This window comes from Artemia sp. Qi Xiang Cuo, chromosome 14 (assembly GCF_049724085.1).
Source record: "Artemia sp. Qi Xiang Cuo chromosome 14, ASM4972408v1, whole genome shotgun sequence".
Classification (NCBI taxonomy): Eukaryota; Metazoa; Arthropoda; class Branchiopoda; order Anostraca; family Artemiidae; genus Artemia; species Artemia sp. Qi Xiang Cuo.
The window spans coordinates 55,077,743-55,105,532 of record NC_142807.1 but is presented as its reverse complement, the minus strand read 5'-3'; the positions used below and the strand labels follow the sequence as shown (position 1 = coordinate 55,105,532).

At 34.2% G+C, this 27,790-nt stretch overlaps 1 protein-coding gene across 3 annotated transcripts in view; it reads left to right on the top strand.

Annotated features, from left to right (window-relative positions):
* LOC148944648 (sushi, von Willebrand factor type A, EGF and pentraxin domain-containing protein 1-like) overlaps positions 1–27,790 on the top strand; it is a 190,846-nt gene that overhangs the window by 90,955 nt on the left and 72,101 nt on the right. For all 3 annotated transcript variants that reach the window (XM_089099709.1, XM_089099710.1, XM_089099711.1), the window contains exons 8-13: positions 1,024–1,218; positions 6,570–6,671; positions 15,178–15,324; positions 19,405–19,526; positions 21,622–21,736; positions 23,260–23,454. In XM_089099709.1, coding sequence (XP_088955835.1) covers positions 1,024–1,218; positions 6,570–6,671; positions 15,178–15,324; positions 19,405–19,526; positions 21,622–21,736; positions 23,260–23,454 — 876 coding nt within the window. The remainder of the gene's footprint in view (positions 1–1,023; positions 1,219–6,569; positions 6,672–15,177; positions 15,325–19,404; positions 19,527–21,621; positions 21,737–23,259; positions 23,455–27,790) is intronic.

Here is a 27,790-nt window from a genome sequence, read left to right as displayed (position 1 = left end):
ATCTTTATATTAAATTATAAAGATTAAATTATAAAGATTAGGCAAAATCTATGGGTGGTGCCGAGATAAAAGCTTCAAGCAAAGTCGAACTGAGTAGTGTTTGACCATGTGTTTAAATAGTATAGGTCAAATTAGCGAGAGCTAATCAGCGCAAAGCTTTTGTATTTATGGTGAGCATGTCAGCTGTCGTAATTCAAAAATTTTATCTGATATTTTTGTGGAAGCGAGATTTGTAGCTCGGCTGCTTAAACTCGGTTTAATTTATGGATTTTTTTTTCTTTATCCCCATGCCTTATTTGGTTCTCAAAATACTTAGATTAATAATACATAGTTCTCAAGTATTTTTTTGATAATTTGCTAAGTCTCCAATTTTTTATTCCAAGAAGAGTTAAAACGGAAAATTTAATATCAAAATTCAATCTTACCTGATATTGCAGAAATAATTTTTTTTTTCCTGCAAACCTGAACACTAATACAACTCCTAAAATCAAAGCGTTTTTTTTAACTTCTCCGATTCCCTGTGAAATTTCAGTGTTTTAACAGTTTTTTGTTTATCATAGCTTATCTACTTGTTCACACAATTAATTTTATTGCGTGTCACCCTATCACGATTCGGAATAAATCTCAGAGAAGTAGTATCAATTCATGAAAATATAGAGGGGGGAGGAGTCAAATTATATATTTGTAGATATAAGGAGGGGACAACGTTGTTCTTTGGTTTTAAATCTTTCTAATGAAAATAAAGGAAAAAGTATTTTCAGTGAAAAGACACACGCACAAAAATAATATTTTTGAAAATATAGGAAGGGGAGCATAAAAGTATAACGGGGGGAATATCCTTCCCTCAAATTAACACCCGTGTCTAAGAGTCCTTTGAAGCTCGAGTAATTGTGTTTTTTTTCTCGTGTTTTGAAGCATTTACTATTTTGGCGCTTTATTGAAGTTTTTTGTTTCATTATTCTGCATCCTTATTTGTATAACTATTTGTATAACTATTATGTATAACTACATCCTTATTTTCAGCTATTTTATGCCAACCATTACGACTATTGGTCAATGGTACCATATCCCCAGCTCGATGCACTGAAGGTAAAAACAAATATGGCGAAAAATGCCACATAGAATGCAATTCTGGTTATGAGCTTCGTGGCCTTCCGTTGAAAACATGTGGCAATAGAGGGAAGTGGACTGACCACACATTGTCATCAAAATGTATTGGTAAGATTGCAAATATCAGCGAATTTTTAAGTGCCTGTACCAAAAAATTTGCACGCATAGAGGAAAAATTTCAGCTAAGAAACATAGATTTGATGCGTTAAATGAGTACCCGAAAAAGAAAAAAAACTCTTGGTTCCAATTTAATAGCTTGGTTCAAACTTTGCCCCACTTTTTGGAGCTACAATGAGAGAAAGGTCGAGGTGACTAGGATACGTTTTGTGGATGAAGGATGACATATTTTCAAAAATTGTCCTTCGGCCACCCATCTAAGGTAAAACGAAAAGCAGTTCATCCCCGAATGGGATGGAGGAAGGGTTGTAAGAAAGGATTTATTGGAAATCCGAACTTCTTGGGAGGGTGTAAAGAGGGAAGCTTCGAAGAGATTGGGATGAAGAATGAGGGTGCACTGATGTGTCGGCCTTTAGCGGTGGGCGATAGCACTGCCTTGCTGAAGAGCTAATTAGGCTCTAGGTATTATTATTATTATTTTTTCCTAAAGGAATGACTGAATTGAACCAATGGTCATAGGAACTTTGGAAGGGTTCAATCGATTGGAAATTGATAAATCAAAATAGTTTCAGTGCATCCAGGTTGTCAAAATAGCATAGACGTAGCATCTCAGGAATGGAGTAGGGTATTAAGTTGAAACCACAAGAGAAAGTTGAGGAGGATGCAAAACTAAATCAAAAGGCATGGAGGTTGTCGAAAGGGCGTCTCTGTAAAATCTCAGGAACAAGTAAGGGTGTTACGTTCAAAGTTTTAAGGGTATTAAGTTGAAAGTTCTGGGTTATGTTGAGGGGGCCGTTGAACCAAATCAAAAGAAACTATGTGCATCCAGGTTGTCATAAGGGCGTTTTTGCAATATCTCTGGGATAGATAAGGGCATCAGGGCCGTATCCAGGGGAGGGGGATTAGCCGGTTTGAACCCCCCTCCTCCCCCGCAATGTTTTTCTGACTCGTAAAAACGCAACAAAAATGGATATAAACAAATTTTTTATGCGTTTTTTGAGGTTTTTTGTGTAACCCCCCCCCCCTCGAAAATGTTTTTTGAGTAAAACCCCCTCCGAAAAAAAAATCCTGGGTACGGTCTTGTAAGGCATTAAGGTGAAAATTACAGGTAATATGGAGGTGGAAGCTGAACTACATAAAAGACACTGCAAAAAGGGCGTATCAGCAATATCTCAGGAATGGCTGAGGGCATTAAGTTGAAAGTTTCAGGGCTACTTATTTCAATAAGTTGCAAGTGCTAAATGTAGGACAGCTACGGGACTACCAAATAGGCATTTTGCCTATCAGTGCGGGAATAATGTTAGTCCAGAGGTTTTTTGGGATTATTTTAGTGACAATAGGTCTTTACACCATTATGAAACTCGTTATGCTAGCGACTTCATTGTTCTGAATAGAAGTGGTACCAGGACCGGCTTCCATACTAGATTTTCAGGACCTAATATGTGGAACTCTGTTCCTGAGAGCATTCGGGTGGCTGAGCACCTGGGTTTATTTAAAAATAAATTTAAAAAATATTTTTTAGGTCAAGGTTCATAGTTTTTTTTTTTTAATTTTTTGTTCCTCTGTTTATAGTTAATTATTAGTTAGTAGATGAGTTGTATGTACCCGCCCAGTCGCAAGTACTTTTTGTATCTTTCTTGGGGCAGGTATATTAGTTAAATGTATTTTTGATGTTAAATAAAATGAACTGAACTGAAGTAGAATACTGCTATTACTACTAATACTACTGCTAGTACTGCCAGTACTGCTACTACTACTGCTGCTAATACCACCTCTGTTATGCCTTTAATTTCCCAAAATACGAAAGGCATTCTTTTGAGCCTTTCAGGGAATTTTGAGGGGAGTGTTAAACTAAATCAAAACATGTTATGGTGTATATGGGTTGTCAAAAGGACATAATTTAGGGATAACTGAGCATGATCAATGACCAAAAAGGCATTATTTGCACGCTACTACTGCTTATACTACAACTACCACTGCTTCTACTGCTACCACAACTACTACTATTACTGCTACCACTACTATAACTAAAACTACTTTTTCTGTAACGAGTACTACAAAGACTGAGGAAATTTGAAGGAACATCTGACGGAACACTAAGGGGAAAGTTAAACTAAATCAAAACATACTATGTGCATACAGATTGTTAATACGGGCCTATCAGCAAAATTTTTTGAACAACCTACTGCATCAAGAGGAAACTTCTAGGGCGACATAATTAACTGAGCAAAAGACAACTTGCATCTGCTACTACTGCTATTAATACTGCTGCTACTGCTGTTACTTTTACTTCAAATGATACACTTTTACTGCTACTATCATCGGTAGTAGCAGTAGCAATAGCAATATCGCAGATAGCGCTGCTCTATCATAGTAATATCATAGAAACTTTTAAAGGAGCTAATTCGATTGGAAATTAAATGTTCTAGTGCCCTTTTTAAGAGTCGAAAGTAATTGAAGAGCAAGCAGCCTTCCCCTTTGGCCCATAGTTTTTTAAACACTTCCAATCAAAATTTTTAGATATATATTTTCTTTAGAATAGTTAAACTGTTTAGTAAATATATCTCTTGGAATATTGGGTATGTCAATCCCCCAGAGTTATGCAATTTGCCCATTATACTTTAAAACTGAATGTTGCTTTAAAACTAAATCAAAAGGCACAGTGTGAATGCTGGTTGCCAATAAGACATCTCAGCAATTTCCCTAGAATGACTGAGGTTATTCAGTTGAAGCTTTCAGGGCTACTACTTTTACTACTTCTGCTCTTACAATTTTACTAAATCACTAGAGTGTAAGTGTATCCAGGCTGTCATATAGCATAGACATATTTTTTTAGAATGGTATTAAGTTTTGCTTTTCTGGTCAACTAGAAGAGGCATAAAACTAAATTAAATAATACTCTTTGTGTCAAGATTTTCAAAAGGTTGGAATATTGTTGAAAATTGTTGAAAAAGTTTCTCCAATATACAAATAGCAAGCCAAACTATGGATTCTTACTTTAAAAAAAAACAACAAAAAAGTGTAAAACATTATTTTCTTTTTCCATGAAAAATGCTGTTAATAAAAACGAACAGAAATTAATTTAAAAAACTTTTTCCGCAAAATATGTTTTTCAAAGAAAAGAGCTCCATTAAACAAAAATGAGCAGAAATAAGATCAAATAATCAAAAAACGAACAGAAATTACAATAAATAACGGTGTCAAACTCAAAACGAACAAAAATTAGCATGAGTAGGGCTGACAACCCCCATACCTCTTCAGGGCCAGAACATTATTGTAATTTACTGAAAAAAAAACGAATGAACGTGCAATGCTTATTTAATATACATATGCTGACATTTATCCCTTAAAGTCTTAATAATTTTTGATTTATTAAAGTTAAAAAGTGAAAATACTTAAAATGTATTATTCAAATAACTTTTGATTGAATTAGCACAAATGCAATTTCTTTTTAATTTCTAACACATTAAATCATATTGTTTTCAAACTTCCGTTTTTACGTTCCACATGCTAGTGATTACGGTCAATGTACAGTTATCGTTTATTAAAGCTTAATGTTATGAACTGCGAGCTTACCGGATTATGAACGGTCTGGAATCACAAGTATCACAGGGATTATCTTTTGTGACTTTTTTTTATATTCACTGAGTATTTTACTAAACAATTTCTAATCAGGGAGAGACTTCAGGTGTTTTTTTTTTTTTTTTTTTTTTTTTTTTTTTTTTTTTTTTTAGCGTCAAGTCTTGAAGAGTTTTCCAGCAAGGAGAGGAAGGGGAATGACGGATCCAAAAGTATCTAGAAATCATCCCTTATTTGACTTTTGTGTAAAGAGTAAATGGTGTAAAGGGCGGCTCAAACATTTACTAATTGTGTTCTTTTAAACTTCTAATTTTGGTTTTTACTTTTATTCCAAAAAAAATTTGTACCTTGTTCTTAGATTCAAGCTATGAGTGGCGATTATCAAAAGGCAATTGACCCCTAAATACTTTGGCTAAAACTCACTGCGCCGAAAGGTGTGCCTTAGTTGCAAAAGGAGCGCTCCAGACGGTGATTCAGTGAACGATACGTAGAAATTCGTATTTAATAACATGTGCCATTTCAACTTGAAATTGTTTGCCGTTCTTATAACTGCCTATTTACGAAGTTACTAGAAAAAAAAATTATTCCCAGGTAAATATGCAGAGGAGTTCCTTAGGGCCCATCCCCCTAGAACTTGAAAAATTTCTTTTTTGAATCTTTATTTTAAAAAAGTTTTGAAAAAAAAATCTTGCCCCACCTTCCTAAATTTTCGTGAATTGACGTCCCTGCTTATGGCAGACTCCGAATGATAACTTGACGAGTATTCTCTTATCAGAAATTTAATTAAATCACTAACCCTAACTCTACCTTATAATTTAGGCGGTATAAAATAGGGGAATCGAAAAAGGGGAATATTTGGTGCTTGAATATGGCTTTTATAAGAATTAAAGTAAAAAGTTAATTTTTCTTAGCCAAAGCTAATACCAGCGCTTAAACTTGCAATTGACAGAAACTGTTCTATACAAGTTCTTTGCGCTATAGTTTAACTTAAGCTTTATTGACAGTGTGATTAATATCTTTAAAAAAATGGGGAAATGAAAGAATTCTTGGAGGATGTGAGAGTTTAGGCAGGCAAGAATTGGTTGGAAAATGAATTCTAGGATGACCAAGTCCCATAGACTAGGATAAAAGAAAGATGAAGAGGTGATTATAGGTGATTAGATTGTAATCCTATTCGTAATTAGACATTATTCTTATAATTTTTTATTACTTCTAAATTACCTTGTTCTATCTTATTCGTATATTTCATTTCTTGTATTTTTTTTTTCATTACATTCCATAATTGTTTTTCGTTTTTTTTATTATATTTTTTTTTACTTCTACACTAGGAATTTTTCGCCATCAAAATAGTTTCCGTTAAAAATAACATTACATATTAAAAATAAACATCACTTAATTATAACGTAAAAAGTATCATATCTTGCAAAAGTACAATTCTCCGAACTGAAGAATTTTCTGATCTTTAGAATTTCACGTTTTTCGTCATCGGCATCCATCAAAATAGCTCGGGCTAAAGAGGCTATTATGCTGACTATAGAGGCTCTACCGCAATCTAGAGTATTACGTGGCGATCTCAGAAATTTTTCAAGAGAAAAAAAAATTAAAAACAGATATTAAAAATATTTGGTGCATTTTTTTTATTGTAAGGGCATAAATCATCAAAAATATAGCTTGTTTGCCGTATTATGAGTGTATAGGGAGTCAAATGGGGTTAAATTTTTAAGGCCCTGAGTAAGCACGTAAATGAGCTTCTTTTTTTTCAGATGTCACTCCACCGCAGCTACAATGTCCTTCTAATATCAGCACGGTTACAGAGACCGATGAGAATTTTGCAATTATAACTTGGGAAGTCCCCAAAGTTTCTGGTAAGTCGACTAATCTTCAGCTAATAGCTGATATCCGTTATTATTTTTGTTTTTTCCACGAGATTTTCAATGTTTCTGTGTCTTTATTTTTGTTTTTTCTCTGCGACATTTTCAATTTTTTTCAAGTTATTAGTTTTGTTTTTTCCAGGACATTTTAAATGTTTCCACGTTATTATTTTTGTTTTTTCCAGGACATTTCAAGTTTCCACGTTATTATTTTGGATTTTCTACAGCATTTTGAATTTTTCCACGCTATTATTTTTGGTTTTTCCACGACATTTTTAATTTTTTATGTTATTATTTTTGGTTTTTCCGTGACATCTTCAATGTTTCTGCGTTATTATTTCTGGTTTTTCCACGACTTTTTAAATTTTTCCGGGATAATATTTTTGGTTCAGCTTGATCTTATTGCATTAAATAGACTGCAATGAAGCTTGACCAATTCTCATTTTCAAAACTGCAATTTTTTGTCTTTTATAAAGAGGTCCAGGGGGTGATAATTCATGATTATGTGGCAGGGGGAGGAGTATTTGTTCATTTTTTTTAATGGAGATAAAAAATATATTTTTTGAAATCTATAGGAACGGTGGGGGATTTTATTGTTTACTGATTTTTTTAATTAAACTATTTTATTTTACAGCAAGGGCGTCCTACTATTTTATCTCAAGTTCCATACCATTGTCATTTCTAGTAAGTCAAAAAAGCTAGCAAAATCTACACGAATTTTAGAAAAATTATAAAAAATCTTAAAATTTTGGGGCAACTGGACTTATCGACTCAATTGAATTTTGCAATTACTACAAGGCCCGTGACTTAAAATTGCGTAATATTGAGAAATTTTGTCCTTTTTGAGGAAATGCTTGTTTCAGACCTCCCCCTCCTGGAACATTTGCCGCTCATCTCCACTTGAAAAATTCCTGCGGATTTGCAACGCAATCTTTCTAAAGAAGATGAATCTCTTCCCGGAACTAATTGCACTGCTTAGGGTGCTGTATTTGTTAAACCTGTAAAGTTTTTGTCTTCGCGGAACTAATTGCACTGCATAGGGTGCTGTATTTGTTAAACCTGTAAAGTTTTTGTCTTCGCGGAACTAAGTGCACTGCATAGGGTGCTTTAGTTGTTAAACCTGTAAAGTTTTTGTCTTCGCGGAACTAATTGCACTGCATAGGGTGCTGTATTTGTTAAACCTGTAAAGTTTTTGTCTTCGCGGAACTAATTGCACTGCATAGGGTGCTGTATTTGTTAAACCTGTAAAGTTTTTGTCTTCGCGGAACTAATTGCACTGCATAGGGTGCTGTATTTGTTAAACCTGTAAAGTTTTTGTCTTCGCGGAAATAATTGCACTGCATAGGGTGCTGTATTTGTTAAACCTGTAAAGTTTTTGTCTTCGCGGAACTAATTACACTGCATAGGGTGCTGTATTTGTTAAACCTGTAAAGTTTTTGTCTTCGCGGAACTAATTGCACTGCATAGGGTGCTGTATTTGTTAAACCTGTAAAGTTTTTGTCTTCGCGGAACTAATTGCACCGCATAGGGTGCTGTATTTGTTAAACCTGTAAAGTTTTTGTCTTCGCGGAACTAATTGCACTGCATAGGGTTCTGCATTTGTTAAACCTGTAAAGTTTTCACTAAATCTCCCCACTATGTTAGCATAAATCAATATCGTCGTTTTTGATTTTCCAGACATTTTTGTGACAAATTACCAAATTAAATTTTAATTTCTAAATTTGCTTGAAAATTCCCTTAGAATAAAAACAAATAACAAAAACAAAAAACGCCCTGATTATTCAACAGTAAATACAGTTTGTGAATGCCACTTTCCCTAAATGCACACTAAAATGGATATATACATTCTCTATATTAAAATACCTATGCAAAAAAAACAACTTAAAAACTATTAGGCTATAGACGAAATTATTAGAGTAGAAAATGGGGATAAAATCTTGATATTTTTTTGGGGGGGGGGGGGATTTTACCCTTCCCTGATTAGATGTCTGGTTAAAAATATGCAACCACTTTTGCCTCAGAACTATTTTATTTTGTGTTTTTTTATAAATTTCCAAGTTATTCAAATGGGAAATTTAAAACTGCTGAGCTATTCTTTTTGGTATCTTTTTCTGTTAGGTAGGCTTTACTACTAAAATTTTGTTAAATTAATTTGCCCTTATTGATGAAAATTGGGCCAGCTGAATTTTCGGCAAAGTCCAAACTCTTCTGTGTATGTTGGCTTGGTTTTTGGTAATCTTTTTGGCAACTTTTCTATTAAGTATGTTTTACTATTAAGAGTTTTTTTTAACTTAGTTTGCCCTTATTGATCCAAATTCAGCCAGCCTTGGACTCTTCTATGGATGTTGGCTTGGTTTTGGCTATTTTTTTACTAAAGTACCAAACCAATTGTTAAGGCGCCAAGGAAATCAAAATAAAAACATTTTTGGTCACCCGCCAATTGACCCATCTTAGGTCTACTCATGCACGAAACTGTAGTTTTGTAAGTTTTTCTTCTGGTTGTTTCAAAATTATTAAAATCTTTAGGGGTGTACCACATTTTGGTCAGTGTTGTCACGTTGAACCGTGAAAATAAATAAGTAAAGCTATTTAGTTGAGTATGACAAAACTTTTCACCTGTAAAATTATAAAATTAACAACCTGTTGATTCTAAAAGGCAATTACACCTTCAAAGGAAAGCTATATCTTCTTAAGCTGTTTGGTGTTGCATGTTTTAGCGTATTTTTTCGCATGTCTTATACATGTTTCTATTATTTTAAATTTTGTGTCCGCTAATACCAAAAATTGTATACCTGCCTATAGATTTTTTTTTCATTAAAAATTGGATTTCCGATTTTGTTCAATTTTTAAAGATGTATATGGTGTACAAGCTTCCATTAAAGTGATTCAAATAATCATATTTCGTTTCCACTATTCTTGGTACTGTAATATGTTCTCCACCAAGAAGTTTATCCAGTCAGTTACCCTGTATGCGTTATTTTTGGTGCTTGGTCGCACCAAGTTGTAGCCAAGCATCAGTCCTAGAGTCTCGCTTCGTCACAGTAGAGGTAATATACAGTAGCGAAAAGTCCTATACTCTCCGTTGAGATTTTTGACACACATCTAAAACCACATAAGCTTCATGACCCCGCCTTCGTGCACGCGCAAACCAAGTAGTGCGCTCCGTGTTCAATAAGCTTACTGCTGTTTATATTTGTAAGTTGTGATATTCAATAGGTAATTACGGTTATTAAATTGCGTTCAAAGTGGTTATTGAAACCAATTGCAATTGATTATTTGCTTATAAGCTGAAATCTGTCCATTAATCTTCATATCTATCTCTATAAGCTAATATTATTTTTAACTAGTTTAAAGGTTCTATGGGGTTGCAAGTTAATTTTTTGCAAGAAATTCAGGTACGTGTATGATATACGCCCTACCTAATATTCTTCATCTGAGTAGCACCTGTTTCTTTGACGCTCAATACTAATGAAATATACCAAAGTAAGATAAAAATATAATACTTTAGAAACAAATTGGGTGACATATTTGTACATTAGGGGTGAGGTGGTGGTGAACTTCAGCGGGTCTACATGGTTAATATGTTTGGTACAATCATTCAGAATGTCTTTTAGTAAGAATTTTTTTTTATCTTCAGACCGTCCAAATTATTTACCCCCACCCCCCTAATGCGCAAATATATAGCCACGAGTATATATTCTCCATCCATTCTGTCACTTCTCTTCGCTTGTCTCACGCTAAGCTGAAAGAAACTAACCAAAAAAAAATGGTTCTATAATTTGTCAATGAATGAACAACTTGAGTGGTAGGGCGTATATCATACAAGTACCGAAATTCATTTTGATGTTCAAACTGCGTTCGATAGAGCAGGGTAATTATGGTTGTTTAATCAGTTATTTCAGTTTGAGGATTTCAAATTCTACCAACTCTTTTGCACTATAGGCCTATTTATCATCTGTGCTAAAGAGTGACATTCAAGCATACATCTAGCTGAACTTTCATACTTAAGCAAGTGCATGGCTAGACATACATGTTTAGGCATGGAAACCTTGCTGAATTTCAGTTGCGGATCCAGAGGAGGCCGGGGGACACCCCCTCTAATATTTTTCTGGCGTCCTCATTCCTTTTTTTACTTTATTAGAATAAATTTGTCAATTTGGTCAATTATTGGCATTTGCGTCACATTGCCCCCCCCCCAAGATTTTGCTCTAGATCCGCCCCAGTTGAAGTTGCATATGAATGTCACGCTTCTTCCAAACTATCGGTGCTAAGGCTCGCAAGAAAACAAACAATCTAATTAAAATTCTATTAAAAGGAAATAAATTAAAATTTATTGGTTATTTGTTTTGTAATTCTCTTCTTTAAACGTATAACAACCGTTTGATATCACAATTGTTCTATTGTCATGATAATTGTCTTTAATAAACTGTTGGTTGTAAAATTGTCTTGCCAAACAAGTTGCCAAAAACAAACAGAAATACATTGTTAAGTTTTATACTGGAATAAATGTGAAAACTCATTATAATAAAATGTAAATAGCTATAGAACAAAATCTACGCATTGTCTCAAATATGTTCTGAGACCACACTGACAGTGTATGGAGTATGACAAAAAAAAAAATAAATGAAACAAAATGCAAAATAAAAATAAGTAACAAAAACCAAGCAATGGGGATTCTCAGCCTCACATTAAGATTAAAAACAATTGAAAACAGAATTAATAAATAGACCTGGGGAGCTTAAAGGCCGGACTCACGTAACTTTCTTCAGCACTGATTTCAGCAGCTCAGTCAACTGTAATTTATTAATAGTTGCAGGATTGATCCCAACTTAGTTCTTTTGATTTTTCTATTGAAGAGAAGGAAACGATTGAGGATTGAAACGACTGATATATTTCGCTTTGTTTTCTTCCTTCGTTTTGGATGATCACGACCAAATTCGTGCCGATTTTGTAAATCGGCACCGAAAACTAGAAAATTTGTCAAGCTCGAATTGCTGTTGTTTTTTTTTTTTTTTTAAAACTGGTGCCGCTTTGGCAAATCGGTGCCGAAAAAGTTACACAAATCCAGCCTTTTACAGTTAGCAAATCCCAACAAAACATCTGAATTTTAGATGCAAGGCGAGGTGGAAAACGAATGATTCTGCTTCAAGTAAAAGTAGTAGTAAGGATACAAAAAAAAGATAAAGCAAATATTCCAGCAAAGACGTTAGGGTCGTTTTTTCTGTTTGAGTAGCTTCAAAAGGTCTTTTTTTTATTTCACACAGAGGACGGCCTAGAGAACGTCTATGTCTATATATCGGCTTTATCTTTCGTTTCATTCACTGACTGAAAATTATCTTAGTTTTTTTTCTGATTTTTTTTATTTCCTGATATTTTTAAGGTTTATGCTCCCTGTGTAATTTTTGTTTCTTATTTTTCTGCTCCCCTACAAATTTAATATATCCTCAGAAAAGGCTATCATTCCATAACTGAAATTGAGTTCTATCCATCTAACAAACTATGTTTTTAAAATTCAGCATGCATAGATTTTTAGATGGAATATTCATTGAAAATTGTTGAATAAAGGGCAATTACCTTATTTTTAAGCAAATTTAGATCCTTCTCAAAAAAAATGTATATGTGACATCATAATTCTGGCTCAGTGTACATCCTTATTGACTTTTAGATTTGTTATACATATTTTTATTTTCATATACGTCACCTATCTTTGTGTTTCTTATTATTATTAATTTTTTTTGACAAATATCCTCCCCAAAAATCCTCCAAGAAAAATATCCTTCAAGAAACTTGTATAAACTAAATAAAGCAGAATATTTGGGAGAGATAAGTGTCTAATAAAGCTTGAGTAGTACCTTATGTTGGGCTAGAGACCAAATATCTGGGGTATGAGATTCAACTAACTACATTCTTTTAGAGGTGGGGGGGGGGGGGGTATTTTTCTGATGAATCATAATTGACAGCCTATGGCAATTTAATCGTTTTTCTTTACCTTTTGTCTATTATTCTCTTTGCAATTTACTTAAATTTTTATTACATAGAGTATTTTCCTTTATACTGTATTATATTATATTAGTTTGTGGTAAATTTACATTTCTTAATCACAGTAGCTCACGGCTCATATATGGATTTTGTGTTAGTTTTTGGCTGTTCTGCTCGGAAATGATGAAAGGATAATGCTTGTAATTTAAGTGAATATTTGGTGTAGCATCAGTATAGGATACATTAAGCAGTGTATTTTTTTTAGAATTCTGGTACTTCTGTTAAAATAGGTTGACTGCTATTTCTCTTTTTTGGTTTCTGCCATAAACGGGTTTTATTTTGTAACAAACATTGACAATTGCTTTACTATAGAACCAGATGTATACAAGAAACCAAAAACATATAGAAACATACTATCTAACTCGTATTTCTTATTGGCACAGGGACGGATCCAGAACTTTTTTTAGGGGGGGGGGGGGCGCAAAATAGGTTGATCTGATAAACTTGCGTGAGGAGCAAGTTTAATTAACGCAAACTTGCGTTAATTTAATAAATTAAAATATTTTAGACTACGTTAGGGGGACACGTGCCCCCTCGCCCCCCTCTGGATCCGCCACTGTATTAGCAGGAATTTATCATAATGTACTGTAAATTAGTTCAATGATTTTGAATTCATACAGAATGAATTTATGAAGTTCCGGGAAAGGAGAATGGGTAAAAGGTAAAAAAAAAATGCAAAATAAAATGAGAGACAGGCCTTGTGTTTTCTATCCAGTGACGGTTATAGGCTTGGGTTGGGGGCAGGTGCCCCCCCCCCAGTTTTTCTTACATCTAACATTAATTCCCTTTATTTTGTATTTTACGCTCCAATTAGGACACTCAATTAACTAAAAAATTATTTTGTATATCTTGCCCCCCCCCTCTATTTTATGACGCCTGAAATCGTTTCTGCTTCCTTATAATATAATTTCCTTCTTTGAAGCAAAACTGATCATAGATTGTACTGTACTTCGCATGTTTTTTGTTCAAATTTGTTTCTTCTAGTGGGCATGAACATTTTTTCGGGTGGCAGGTGGAGTAATAGCCGAAAATTAGACGTGCAATTTACCCTATTTTTAAGAAATCCCCCTTTGGCACGTACTTTAGGTAAATATAAATTTTCAAGGAAAGAGGCGCTAGTAAAGCTGATGCAAAATAAAGTTCGAAATAAATTTCAAAAAGTCGAGCTTCGACTCTTCCTCTTCCTTACTTATCCATAAGGTTATTTTAGTAGCTAGAAGTTATAATTAAAAAAGTTTATATGGATTTATTTTTAAATTTATATTCTTAGAAACCTTTTTGAATCTACGAAAATAGCTATTAATACGTCACTTGCTGAATATAAATGAGATACATTCAAATTGAATGGCGGTAGATATAGGTATCTATTCAAACTCTTAATTTGCATTTTTCATTATTAAATCTTGAAAAATAGTATTTCCATATTTGGTGAAATACAAGGTTCACGTTGTTAGTTTTGTACAACTGATAATTTTGATACCACTGTATCAAAACCAAAACCAAAAGTGATTTTATTTCCACGTAAGAATGTCAGTCCATAAATTATGTATCAAACTACTTGATTTTGACCCCTTCCTCCCGAAAGTTACTAGTCGATTTTTCCAGTAATTTTTGGGATTTTTTGTGTGGTTAACAAGGGTCTTTCCGTGTCTTTTTCTAGGACCCTCGCGAAATGGCCTTTTCCGCCTAAAAATAAATTAATGGCTAAAAGTCAGTATAATAGTAAACTATTTTAAAATGGATAGTTCGAAGCTCCTGCAGGTATTTAAACATGGGGTTAGTGTCCCCATGTTCAATGTAACCCCATCCCCATGGGGTTAGTGTCCACGCACGTCCACATCGTAGGGGTCGACACTTCGGAGGGAAATCTTAAAAATTTTATGAACAAATCTAAGAAACTATAAAGAATATTACAGTGGTCAAGGTTCTATGGGATGGGGGGGGGCGGGGGTCAGTTCATTTTTCAGGTTAACAGCCTATACAAATGAATAAAGCTGGAAAAACTGAAAATCTAAAAATAAAAATGGCTGAACCTTCTTTATAACTAAATTGCAAAGAAGAATCCTAGTCAAATGTGTTGTACTTTCTTTAAATATGGTTTTCCGTTAAATGTGTTTTAGCTTCTTTTATTCCTTTTTTGTACATGTATGTAGCACACACATTTTGAAAACTACCATGTATAGATTGAACTGAAGAAACCTCTAGTCGAGACTTGAGGATTCAGCCGAGAGGATAACTTGAGCAGGATTTCAAAATGCTTCAAGGGGGTTGGAGGGCAAGAAGCATTGTTTAAAGTTGTCTTAAAGAGTCCGTCACGACTTTTTTGCAATTTATCGTGTTGTAATCAGTCGTCTAAATAGTTCATTGGAACCACTGTATGTAGATAATATAATTATTTATTATTTATCTATTATTTATATACAGTGACTGGAACTTAGTAAGATAAAATGATTTTATTTAGATAATTCAGATATGCTGCCATACCTTACATCAATACCTGCAGTTGAGCCTCCAATGAAATTTCGTATTGGAACCACACAAATAACATATTCTGCTACAGATTCATCTGGGAATAAGGCCGATTGCATGTTCGAAGTCGTCGTTATAGGTACAAATTTAATTATAGTCTTTTATATTATTGTTTTCTATTTTATAGTACAATACTTCCCTCTTAAGCAATAAAGGTGAATCTCAAGAAATAATAACTTTTGGCTGTAGCACGGAGAAACAGAGCTTACTTATATCTTATCGTTTTTTTACTATTACTACCTCCACTAACAGCTTACTACAGTCACAAGCTGCGTGAAGCCAACACGTTTGTTTGAAACCTCAACGAAATGCGAGGGTGCTTGATCCTAAACCCGAATATGCCAGATATCTCAGAATACGCCCGGTGGCAGGCGGCATATATGACTCAATTGAAGAAGCAACCGAGGAACAAATATCTGTTTTGTGCCTCCTGTTAGAGCCTCCTCATTGAGCCTCTTTCTTCATCTTTTTTCTTGGGTTTGTTTGACCCAAATCAGGAGTAAAATAGCTAACAATATAGCTGGAATGTTGACTAAAGCAATTCAGCCATAATTCTTATATCAGTTTTCTTAATGTTTGATGTGAGTATTCGTTTAATTTTCTATTCTTTTTGGGTTCCAGCCATTATTGTGGCTCGTTCTAGTTTTTATTATGTTTCTTTACTTGTCTATGAATTTTTTTTCTTTTATAAAATTTTATTTATAATTAATATTCACAAAAGAGAAATCACGATTTTCAGGGGGTGCAGAGCCCCTGAAAAGGGGTGCCGATTTTCAAGGGGTGCATTCACTCTTAAATTTTGGCTCTGCCATCATTTAAAAGAATTTTAACGCACAGAATTTTCACTATGTTCGTCTCGGGTATTAAAATATTTTGAGTTACTATGAGGTAAATTTTTTATTAGGAGTCTACGTTTGCAGATGGGGAGTTAAAATATTTTTCTGAGTATATTTTTTTCTAAATATTATCATCATAGCAGGGCTGCCACTCCTTGGAACTTTCCCCTAGATTTTGTGATTTTACTCCTGAGCTTTGAATTTTTGGAAAGGTGGGGATTTTTCTCTAGTAAATTTTGGAACATTTATAAATTCTCAATGATAGCCCTGTATGAATGGTGGCCGGCGTTTACCCCCCTCCCGGAAACCCCCCCTCCCATGCAAAATACCCGCCCGCAGAAAACACCACCCAGAAAATCCCCCCTTAGAAAATATCCCCCCTCCGCAGAAAATACCCCCCCCCCCTGTGAAAAATAAGGCTTTCCAGATTAGAGAATTTAATTTTCTTAATTTTCGTAGGGGGAATGAGTTTTAAAAAACCAACAAAGAGAAAAATCTCAGTGAAGAAAAAAAAACTACAAACGAGACTGCGGCCAGTGGAGAAAAAAGAAACGAAAAATGTAAAACAACGCGGATATTTTGCCTTTGTCCAAACAAGGCGTCTTCAGCTTGAAAGAAACACAAGAAAAAAACAAGCTAAAACTAAAAAAACAATAAAACCACCACCAAAAAAAAATACACACATATATATACAATTGGCGCAAACTCATCCAAGCAGGGAAAAGATGATATTATAGGGTAACTTCAGTGAGAACACTAGAGTAACTGAGGAAAAATAAAAAAAACTAAAAATTACTTTAATTGTTCTGTTGCGATATAATACTTTTATTTGCTCTTATTGAAGCAAATTGTTTTGGTCTACGAGGTAAAGTAGTCCCCTGGTGAATATTTAAAATCTTAACTCCCTCTTTGACTATTGATTCACTCTTTAGAAGATTATCATAAAGTGGGTCAATATTTAAATTACCTGTGTCCCTATTTATCGAAAGGTTAGCAAATATATGTTTTTTTAATTTCCATGGCTTCTCTCGCCCTTTGTGTGTACCCCTTATCATTTGAAATAGCTAAGGCCTCATCAAATTTTACAAAGTGGATCTGATTGAAATCAAATAAGTTCTGCTAAGGCTGAAACAAAAGTTTCCGGAGGCTTGCTTAATTGTAGGGTTTTTTCTATCGAATTTCGATGTTCAATAAATCTTTCAATAAATTGTTTGTGAGTCCCACCAATATAGAAATTCCCATAAGAACAAGGAATTTTACACACCACACTTAATAAATTTCCCGGGGTTAATTCTTTCTAAGAATTAAAAAAACTACCCATTGGTCCCAACGATTATAAACACGTATCAATGTTAAATTTACGCAAAATCCGTGAAAGTTTCTTACCCAAACCAGGTACATATGGCAATGAAATGGAGCTTTTTGATACATTTAAACCTGAAGACTGAGAAACCCCGATAACCCTACTATCATGATTAACACGTCTATTTTCAATTATTTTGTCAATGAACTTAATTGGGTAATTGTTACAAAAAAAAATGTCCCTCAAGTATAACAATTCCGAACCAGAAATTCATCGGAACAAATTCTAAAGGCTCTATCCACTAGTGAAATTACAACCCTCCGTTTCACCAACATAGGGTGGCAAAAATGAAAATTCAAATTCCTATTATTGTGCGTAGGTTTTTTAAAAATCAAGAAAAGTAAATTGAGATCCCTTTTAATTAATAAAATATCCAGAAAAGGTAATTTATTATTTTCCTCCAACTCAAATGTAAATTTAATAGTGTTATCAAAACTATTCAAATGCTTACCAAATAGGTCTAAAAAGTCCAATCCATGTTTCACAACGCAAACCACATCATCCATGAACCTACCCCAGAAACAAGGGGAGATTCTAAAACTGTGTATAGCGGAAGTTTCAATAGAATCTATGAAAAGATTTGCCAATAAAGGAGATTGCCAATACAAGTTTTGGTACTTTTGTATTATGGGCAGCTCACTGAAGCTTGCGTTGTATAAGACTTCGTGACAGACCGGTTTCTTCGTTAGTTTTTTTCAGCTTAGCGTGACAAAACACCAAAGATTTTACATAATATGTGGGAAATATGTAACTTGGGCTACATATTTGCACATAAGGGGGAGGGGGGGTAAAGTATTTGGATAGTTTAAAGACTGAAAAAAATTCTTTCTAGGTATATGGCCACTAAAAAATTACAGAAGAATAGCGAGGTATCTGGAGATTGTGTTAACTAAAAAAAAAAAAAAAAAAAAAAAAAAAAAAAAAAAAAAAATCCAGTATAAAGTAAATGTAATTTTTCATTTAAGTGTTTTTTCCAAGTGTTAAGTGTTTTTTTTTAATGAATGTTTTTCAAAGTATTAAGTACTATTGTTAGGTTAATGTAGTGTTTCATTTAATTGTTTTATGATGATCGCTGATCAAAGTTTGTTAATTGTGTCTTTCATTTATGTTATTTTACTGTATTCATGGCCGTATATTTGGCTTTAAAATACTTTTATCTATCTATCTTTCTAATATGTAAAATAATTGTACCAAACACATTTTGCATGCAGACCCGCTATACTCTATCCCCCCTCCCTTAATGTGCAAATCTAAAGCCCAAATTTATTTCTAAAGTAACGGACATGGGCGCCCATATGGGGGGGCAGGGGGGCTCTTGCCCCCCCCTGGCTGAATGATGCTGCCTTATTTTTATATTTTTGTTCTGAGATTTTTATTATATAGCATTAAAAGTAGCACTTAGACGAAGTTTGCCCCCCCCCCCTGGAATTCAGCTTATGGGCGCCCATGGTAACGGAGAAACTAACGAAAAAAACAGTGTGTTCTCGAAATTTACACAGCGTAAACTTGAGTGAGCGGCGCATAATACAAAAGTACCAAAATTCCTTCCCCCTACGGAAATTTAAAAAATTAAACTCAAATAAAATTCTCAAATTTGGAAAGCCTTATTATCCACGGGGGGAGGGTGTATTTTCCACGTATGGGGGGGGGTATTTTCCGGGTGGATATTTTCCACGGGGGGTATTTTCCTCGGGGGGTATTACCCGGGTAAGACATTTTCCAAGGGGGGTATTTTCCGCAGAGGGGGGGGGGGGTATTTTCCAAGTGGGTATTTTTCCGCTGGAGGATATTTTACGGGGGTTTATTCTCCGGGGGAGGTAAACGCCTAGAACCGTAACATTGTAGGGTTGCGAGATACTTGACTAGTATTGTTATTGGCTCATCATGAGTTCGATTCTCCCCGATGGAAGATTTTTTGTCGCTAATTTTCTCATTCGTATGTATCAATATTTTTCTGCAGATGTCCAGCCCCCAACGGTCGACCGATGTGAGTCTCCTCCCACTTTTTTGTCACGAGATAGAAGAGTGCCACTAATTTTTGAAGAACCAATATTTAGCGACAATTCCGGCAAGGCTGTTAAGGTAAATCTCTTTCTATATTTCAGTATGAAAATAAAGTCAAATGAAGCTAGTCATTTGCTTAAGTATTTTTTTCTGTTTTTTTCTTTTATTTTCTGGCTTCTGTCCGCTTTGATCTTTATTCTACTATGTTTCATTTCCTATTTTTTATGTCCGTTGTTTGTATTATCAAACGCCTCGTGTAACGAACTATTGAGTAAAGGGCGGTGCTAAAATTAATTAGGAATAAAAAATATAGTTTTAAAAACAGTATTTTACGGTTAGAATTGGATTATTTTTTTATTTTTTTAAGATTTCATGCATGTAAAATTATTAGCCTTGAAATCACCCGTCAAAAATTGTGAACCTGAGAATATTTGCGTAGTTTTAGATAATGGGGGAAAACTTTTCAAAATGCGAAATGTCTGTGAGATAACTACATCATCAAATTTAGCATATCTGAGACTTTTCTTCCAGAACTTTTAAGCCCCTATCTGCAAAAATCCTAAATTTTCCTTTTTTTGAGAAGGATGGAAAGGAATTTTTTTCTGGATAATCGTATTCAGCCAGTTTTCCGATAATGCCAGAAAAACTCATCTGAACAAATATTAAATTTTCATTCGTCTGAATCACGCTACAAATATACATGCAGTTGATATATACACGTAGTTCATGTATATTTTCCTAAATACATGCCGTCCGTGCAAAATTCCTATAAACTGTTAATATAGATGATTATTTTTAAGTTTCATTTCTCTGAGTTTACTCATTTGAGGTTTCATAAATGGCCAGTGGTGCAAAGTAGCACCTCAGCTATTGGGAAGGATGATCAGTAGATGGTTCTTTTTGTGAGTATCCGTTCTTGAGCTTCTATGGGAAGACTTACTTTCAGTGAGCCTTTCGATAAACATTGACTGGGAGGGGGATTTTCCTCCTAATAGAACTAAGGAGAACCTCCCAAGGTTAACATTTGTTCCAAGGGCTCCTCTTCAAAACCATAAAAATAATGACCTTAAGAAACTTTTTTGATATTTTAGAACCCTCCCCACAAGAAATATTTCAAGGGCTGCACTTTTGAAAATATGCTGATGATTCATAGGTACGAATACTATACGAATGCTAAGCTTAAGATTTAGAGGGGGTAAAATTAAGAGGTAGCAGTCCCTCTCGCATTTAAACAGCCCTGAATAAACAGTTCGCACTAAAAATAAAAACTGTAAGCAACAGCAAACCTTATCAATAGAAACCAAAACTCTAAGATACAAATGAATTGGATAACTATTCGGATTCATATGAATGGAACCTGTGGTCTCTTCCAGAAGGAACGATCCTCTGCCAAGAGAATTATATCACTCGGTTCGGCGTAAGAATTGCCTGGTCAATTATCACATTCACCATGCTTAAAAACTTCTTGAGGCTATCTCTCTACCTTGTAAGGAGTTTCCACTACTGGAGAAGAAAAACAATGGGCTGCTGAGCCGAAGTCATGAGCTATTTGCGACGATGTGCTTCGCAGTATGCGAAGAAAGGATACCAACAATCTTCCAGGGTTTTCTGGGGGGGTTTTTGTCTGCAAATAACGCCAGGGATATCATTGGGTTTAGCTTAAGCTATATTTTGACTAAAGACATTAAGTTTTAGCTATCGAAAACAGTAAAGTGACTGGTCTATCTTGAATTTCTGATTGAAGTTGGAATTAAGTCCTCACAGAAACTATAGAAAAAGATGATAAAAACTTTCTTTTAGTATATATCTAAAAAAAGATATCAAGCCTAAATTTTTGCAAGTACATAACAAGAGCCATTTATTTGTTCTAAAAATTATTTTTTTCAGGCGGAGATGAGTGCCTCAACTTTAATCTGCAACAAAGTTGAACGGTATTTTTGATCACTTAAATGCAGTTTTTTATTGGGTAGCATAAAACTCGGCTAGAAATACGGAGTTTTTTATTGAGTAGCATAAAACTCCGCCAGAAAAACAGAGTTTGGCTCCGGTCAGGAGGTAGCTTTATTCTTTTTATTATTGTAATATTCTCAACTAATCATAATTGTTTTATTGATTAGACAACTATTATGTTGAAGAGAATATAGCTAAAAGCTTTGACTTTTCTTTTTTTAAGGTCTCCAGCAGCTATGAATCTAATATTTTTCCACTTGGAGAGACAACTGTGACGTACCATGCCTTCGACGAGTCTGGTAACTCAGTAAGCTGTAATGTAACGGTTATCGTACAAGGTAAGAAATACAACTACTGATACACGACTACTAACAATTTATCGTAGCATCAAGGTACCCGGGGCAAACACAGCTGTACACACTCCCTACCCATATCTATTTAGAGCTACACTGCTTGCTCCCTCCCATGTGTTATGAAGGTAGGTTTCAGGTTTCTTGTATAATCAATTGCCATTTGCCACTTGGCACTAAAATTCTTTGGAAGTTTCCTCAAGATCATGCGATTTCAGTCCTGAGCTTGGGATATCTGGAAAATTATATACACCAAAACTGACCTCAAAAAGTATGTTAAGAAACCAGAAACAAGAAACCTTGTATATTGCCACCAGAAATGAAGGTAGACGTCTTGCTTTTTATTTTACTCCAGATAGATTCCAAAAAGTATGATTAGTGGCAACCTATCATTAATTTCTGTACAACTTACTTTTAAATAAAACAAGCACCTAAAACGATCCTTTGACAACTCCAAAATGGCAACTCCAGAGCAATTTGGCAACTTTGATGTTTGGGATGCTTTAAAATCAGAGCAATTTGGCAACTTTGATGCTTGGGATGCTTTAAGATTAGAGTAATGCTTTAACACTGTAATAATCATGGCCTCTAGTATTCATATCTTATATCTAAGACTTGTGCATGTCAACACAGTTCCCCTTGGCTATTCTACATATTACATCTTCTCTCTACATCCAACCCCCTTCACCTGTCATCTACCTGTGCATTCTGTGCACCCACCACCCTTCAGGTTCGGGTTCACGTATTTTTCAATCATACATACATAACATACTAAGTATACCAATATCTGGCAGAGAGACAAGCTCGTTTTGCACAGATAAAGTAGCTAAAGTAATAAATAATGAAATATATGGATAATCAGTCAAAGGAAGAAGAAAGAAAAAAAATAGACATAATATTAATTACTCCTCACGCCACAGCAGACATCCCAACCGACGATAAACGAATTTTTTTTTCAATTTCTTCAACCAGCAATGAGAAACCAGAAAATGAGAAATGTTTACGATTAAATCCTGATAAAAGCACACTCCTGGTTTTCAACGTTTTATAAATTTATCGCATGTTCATGTATCAGGGAGCATAGCTCCAACATTTTTATTGGAGGGGGGAGAGGGGTCCAATTTTGGAGAGTCAAAGGGATGGGATATCCTCCAGGGGAAAGCAATGGCGGTTCTAGCCTCTCTTGCGCCCGGGGCAAACTCTTGATAAGGCCGAATTTTAGCTGAATTTTTATTTATTAATATAATTTTTCATTTAACTATGTTCTCGGTATGGCAACCTCAAGATAATTGGACTGAACTGTGTGCCTTCGTTTCTGTCTTCTCGGTTGGACAATGGGGGCGCAATACGAGAAAGCTCTAGAGAAGGAGGTGAATTTATATGCTTTTAGAAAACAGCCATCGACAGTGTTTATTTGTTGATAAATGTGTATTGGTTTGACTCCCACTACTGACAGATTTTGTAAAAAAAAAAAATTCCATGCTTACTCTCTGGTTTATATCTTTTTTTAGAGCATGCTTGTCAACTTCCTCCAGATCCAATTCATGGCTCCAAGAACTGCACCACGAAGTCTGATGCAGTTTATTGCACGCTCACATGTGTTGATGGTTATGCATTTGCTTCAAGACCTCCTCAGGACTATTTTTGTAACTATGATGGCATTTGGAAGCCGAACGATAACCCTTTACCTTTTCCAGATTGTTCAGGTAATTTTTACTGACTCTTGGCTATTCACTTACTTCTGTGCAGAAAGAGCGAAATTTATGGAGTCTCCCAAGGATTATCCAAAGTCTTTCACATAACTTTTTTTTTAACAGGCGTACTTTTCTTAAGTATGATACTCAAATTATTTAAGTTTGATTGATTAAATGCAATTTGTTTGTGCTGTCGGATTTTTTTATTATTATTATTTATTTAATTTTATTTTGGTTACGAGTTTCTTAAGGAAATTAAGAACAATAAAGCTTTCAAACAGTAATGCATTATCAAATAGAAAAAATAAATTAAAAACTCCTATAAAAACAATACAGTGGTACAGAACAAAATGAAAGATAAAATTAATGAAAATAACATTTAAGCATACAAAAGCATGCATAAATAAAAAAAATATTAAAAGTTTTATCGTAGGCATTTTAGGGATATAAATTATATGATGTTGATTATTTTATGGTTATTATTTGAGTTATTTACCACATAATGTTAATTATTTCAGCTAATTACTATTACTCTCGAACACCAAGTTAAGTTTTAAGCCTTATCAATTCCGCATAATATTTGGTTTTCTTAATAAACAAAATTTAAACTTGCACCAGTAAAACATTTTTTAGCTTTTTTTTGTTATTTCGGATGTCTTGCGCAAAACTATGTCAAACTAAAATTGCGTATAGATACGCAAAAAGTAAAACAAATCTGGAATAGGGCTTTGCCCTGAAACATTCAACAAATGGACATTCGTCCCATAGTCATTGAAGAAAAAGAACGAATGAACTTAAGCCTTACATCTAAGCGTGAAAACCTGAAATAATTTGAGCACCGTTGTACAAGCTGCTTTTAAATAAAATAGATAGCCAACTGATCAAACCTGTATGGGGGGGGGGCTATATTTCATCTATTCTTGTTCTGAAAGGTGCCATTAACAGATACTAATCTAGTTGTATAAACTTCAGTTTTATTGATTACCAATAATTAAATATTTGATTTAGAAAACAGAAAATCAAGACCCGCGTCCAATAACGGAAAGTATGAGCTTTATGTTTCTATAGGGAGGTTTTTGGGACAAACTGTGACTTGGCGGCGAAACAGTGCCAGTTACGAAAAGCCAATGAAAAGCGAAGCTGGCCTATAAGACACGATAGTGAAATTTTAATGGCTAGTCGTGAATAGTGCGCAAAAAAGTAAGCTATTCAAAAATTGACCATGCTTATATTGTCTCAGTGATTATCTTGCATGGTTTTCACAATGATATATGTTTTTTGAAGTAATTGGTAATAAAATGAAGAAGAAAGTCAAAATTGGAAGAATTATGGTCTGCCTAAAATCCATAAGAAATATATTCTGTTACGTCCTATTGTATCATGTTATAGTTCTCCAGCTACGGGTATAGGAAGTTTCTTAGCCACCATTTTTAAGCCTCTTTTAAGCACACAGAAATCCTATATAAAAAAAACTCCATAGGTCTTGTTGAGAAGTTAAAAAACCAAAGTACAACAAAAAAAAAAACAACAACTATTATATCCAATTTTGATGCAGTTTCTATGCACACTTCATGCGATGTCCATAAATGTGAGCAGGCCTTAAAAAGAAAATTAGAGGAAATTTCAGCTTGGTCGGATTACAAAACTTTGGATATTGATACGATAATGGCCCTTGTTCGTCTTTGCAACAAGTTCTCTTTGTATTTTAAATTCCGAAAAAAAAAAATTTCCTTTAAATCATGAGCCTGTCCATGGGCACTGTCTTGTCTCCTTATTTGGCAAATTTTTACATGGATTTCATAGAACAGTCTGATTTGAATAGTTTCCACTTAAAACACTCTATCTGGTTTCGTTTCGTTGATGATATCCTTTCTGTTTGGGAACATGGACAAGACTCTCTAAGTGATTTTTTGGTACATTTGAACTTTTTTGATTCGATTCTCCAGTTCACAATGGAACTCGAAGATACAGGTAAGCTGCCTTTTTGGATGTTTTGATCATAAAAACTGCTCCTAGCCTTGAATTTTCTATATATAGAAAGCCGACTTATAATGATCGTTATCTACATTTCTCTTCCCATCACCCTCCTTCTGTGAAAAGAGGGGTAATAATCTCTTTAGTCGACAGAGTTTAAAAATCTGTTCCCGTAATCGTATAAATTCTGAATTAAACTATGTCAAGGATATTCTTTTCTGCAATGGTTACCCAATCAAAATTATTGAAAATATCATAGATAGACGATTAAAAAAGATAAAACAACAAAATAGGGAGCCCGTCCCCCTTGATTCAGTTACCCCGGCAATTGAGAAAAAAACTTTCATCACTTTACCATACATCCCGAAACTTGGCGATAAACTTGGAAAAAATAAAAAAAAATATAATCTCTCTGTTTCTTTCAAATCTGAACAAAAAGTTGAACCTTTTTTCAACTCAGGAAAGGATAAAACTGACCCTGTACTGGGTAGTGGTGTATACATAATCCCGTGTTCGTATGGGAAATTTTACATTGGTAGGACCCATCAACAACTAGGTGAACGTTTGCATGAACACAAAATTTCAATAAATAAGTCCCTGAGATTGAAAAATAACAATGACAACTTTTATTCGGCATTGGCTTCGCATATTTTCGTAAAGCCGACCCATCTGGTTCTTTTTGACGAGGCAACCTTAATATCTACTGTAACTGGCCTACCACAAACTTTTAAAGAGGTAATTGAGATAAAAATATTTGAACCTAAATTTAGCAATAAATAGAGATACTGGAGATATTTCATTAAGCCTAATTTACGACAGTTAATTTCGAAGGACTCAATCAATATTATCACCCGGTATAGCTTGAAAGAACCTATTTGCACATCAAATGATGAACGAATTTGTAGGCCAGCCAAAGCTATAGCAAAACAAAGGATTATTGCCCAATCATCTTGGTAGATTTCTTTTTCATTGATTCCAATCTGGTTCTTATTTAGTTTCTGTTTTGTCGTTGTCAAGCAAACTTCGAAAGGTTTGATTTCTGTTGGTTTCTTTTTCTTTTCTTTCTTTTTGTTTAGCACTGAGGATGACTCGGCGGAAGTCCTTGTCGAAATATTTGCTTATTTCTTCTTTTTCATAGTTCGCCACTGGCGGAAAAAATCCTCGTTTTTTCACCTTTTTGATTTTATTTTCTTTCTGTTATTTTCTTTTAATTTTTGTGCCAAAGACCTTTTAGGCTAAATTTTAACAAAACTCTCATTTATTAAAACATTTGCTTTCAAATAATTTATTATTTAATAATTTACTTTTGAATTCTTATTGTGTTGATTTAATTATTATTATTATTATCATCTTCACTTAATTATTTAATTTATTTTTAATGTATTTTCATCTTATTAAATTAATAATTAATTTAATTTATTGACTGCACCCCTACTTTAGTTCAATAAAAATAAAATTACAAAATTATTATAACCGTTCTATTGTTTATTTGAAATTTCGCACCCCTAAAATTTCTGCACCCAGAATTTCTTCCAATCTATGGAAGAAATGGTTCTGCAAAATTTCAAATAACCAGCCAGACTTTCCACCTAACGGCTAGTCGTTAATAGCGCGTAAAAAGGTAAGCTATTCAAAAATTGGCCATGCTTATATTGTCTTAGTCATGATCTTGCACGGTTTTCAAAATGATATATGTTTTTTGGAGTAATTGGTAACAACATGAAGAAGAAAGTCAAAATTGGAAGTTTTATTAAAATCATGAGCGTAAGACTTTGAATTCAGTGCCAAAGACCTATTAATTGTCCTCGTTTTCTTCCTTTCTTTGCGATTTTTTGTTTTAAATACCTATAACTATAAAGACTTTCCACCTGATTCGCTTTCCAAGTCCATCCAATTCTTGTCTCCCTGCGAATAACGAGCTGGCATCTTTCGACTAGTTGCGAATAATGAAAATACATTATGGAAAGCTAAACCAGCTTTGCTTTCCAGCTCATGAAAAAAAAAGTCTTATATAGCTTACTTTCTCTATGGTGCCGTATCAAAGTGACTTCTACCAGACAACTTGGATTTATGGTTTACCAGTTTTACAATATCAGATTTAGTTTTTTATTTTAATCTTAATTTAGTTTAATTTAAAACTTTAATTTTATCCCATTGGTTGAAACTGGATCAAAATCAGTGTCATTTTTAAGTTTATCATTATCAAATTGACAAATGGACAATTAGTGGAACATTGTGAGAAATTTCGAAAGAGTATTTATATAGCTGTCTAATTTCAAGGCAACACTGACGCTCGGTATAACATTTGTCCCTAAACACACATACAGAGTATGAAAACAGGCACCACTGAAATAGGTCGTTTATACAATAAAAC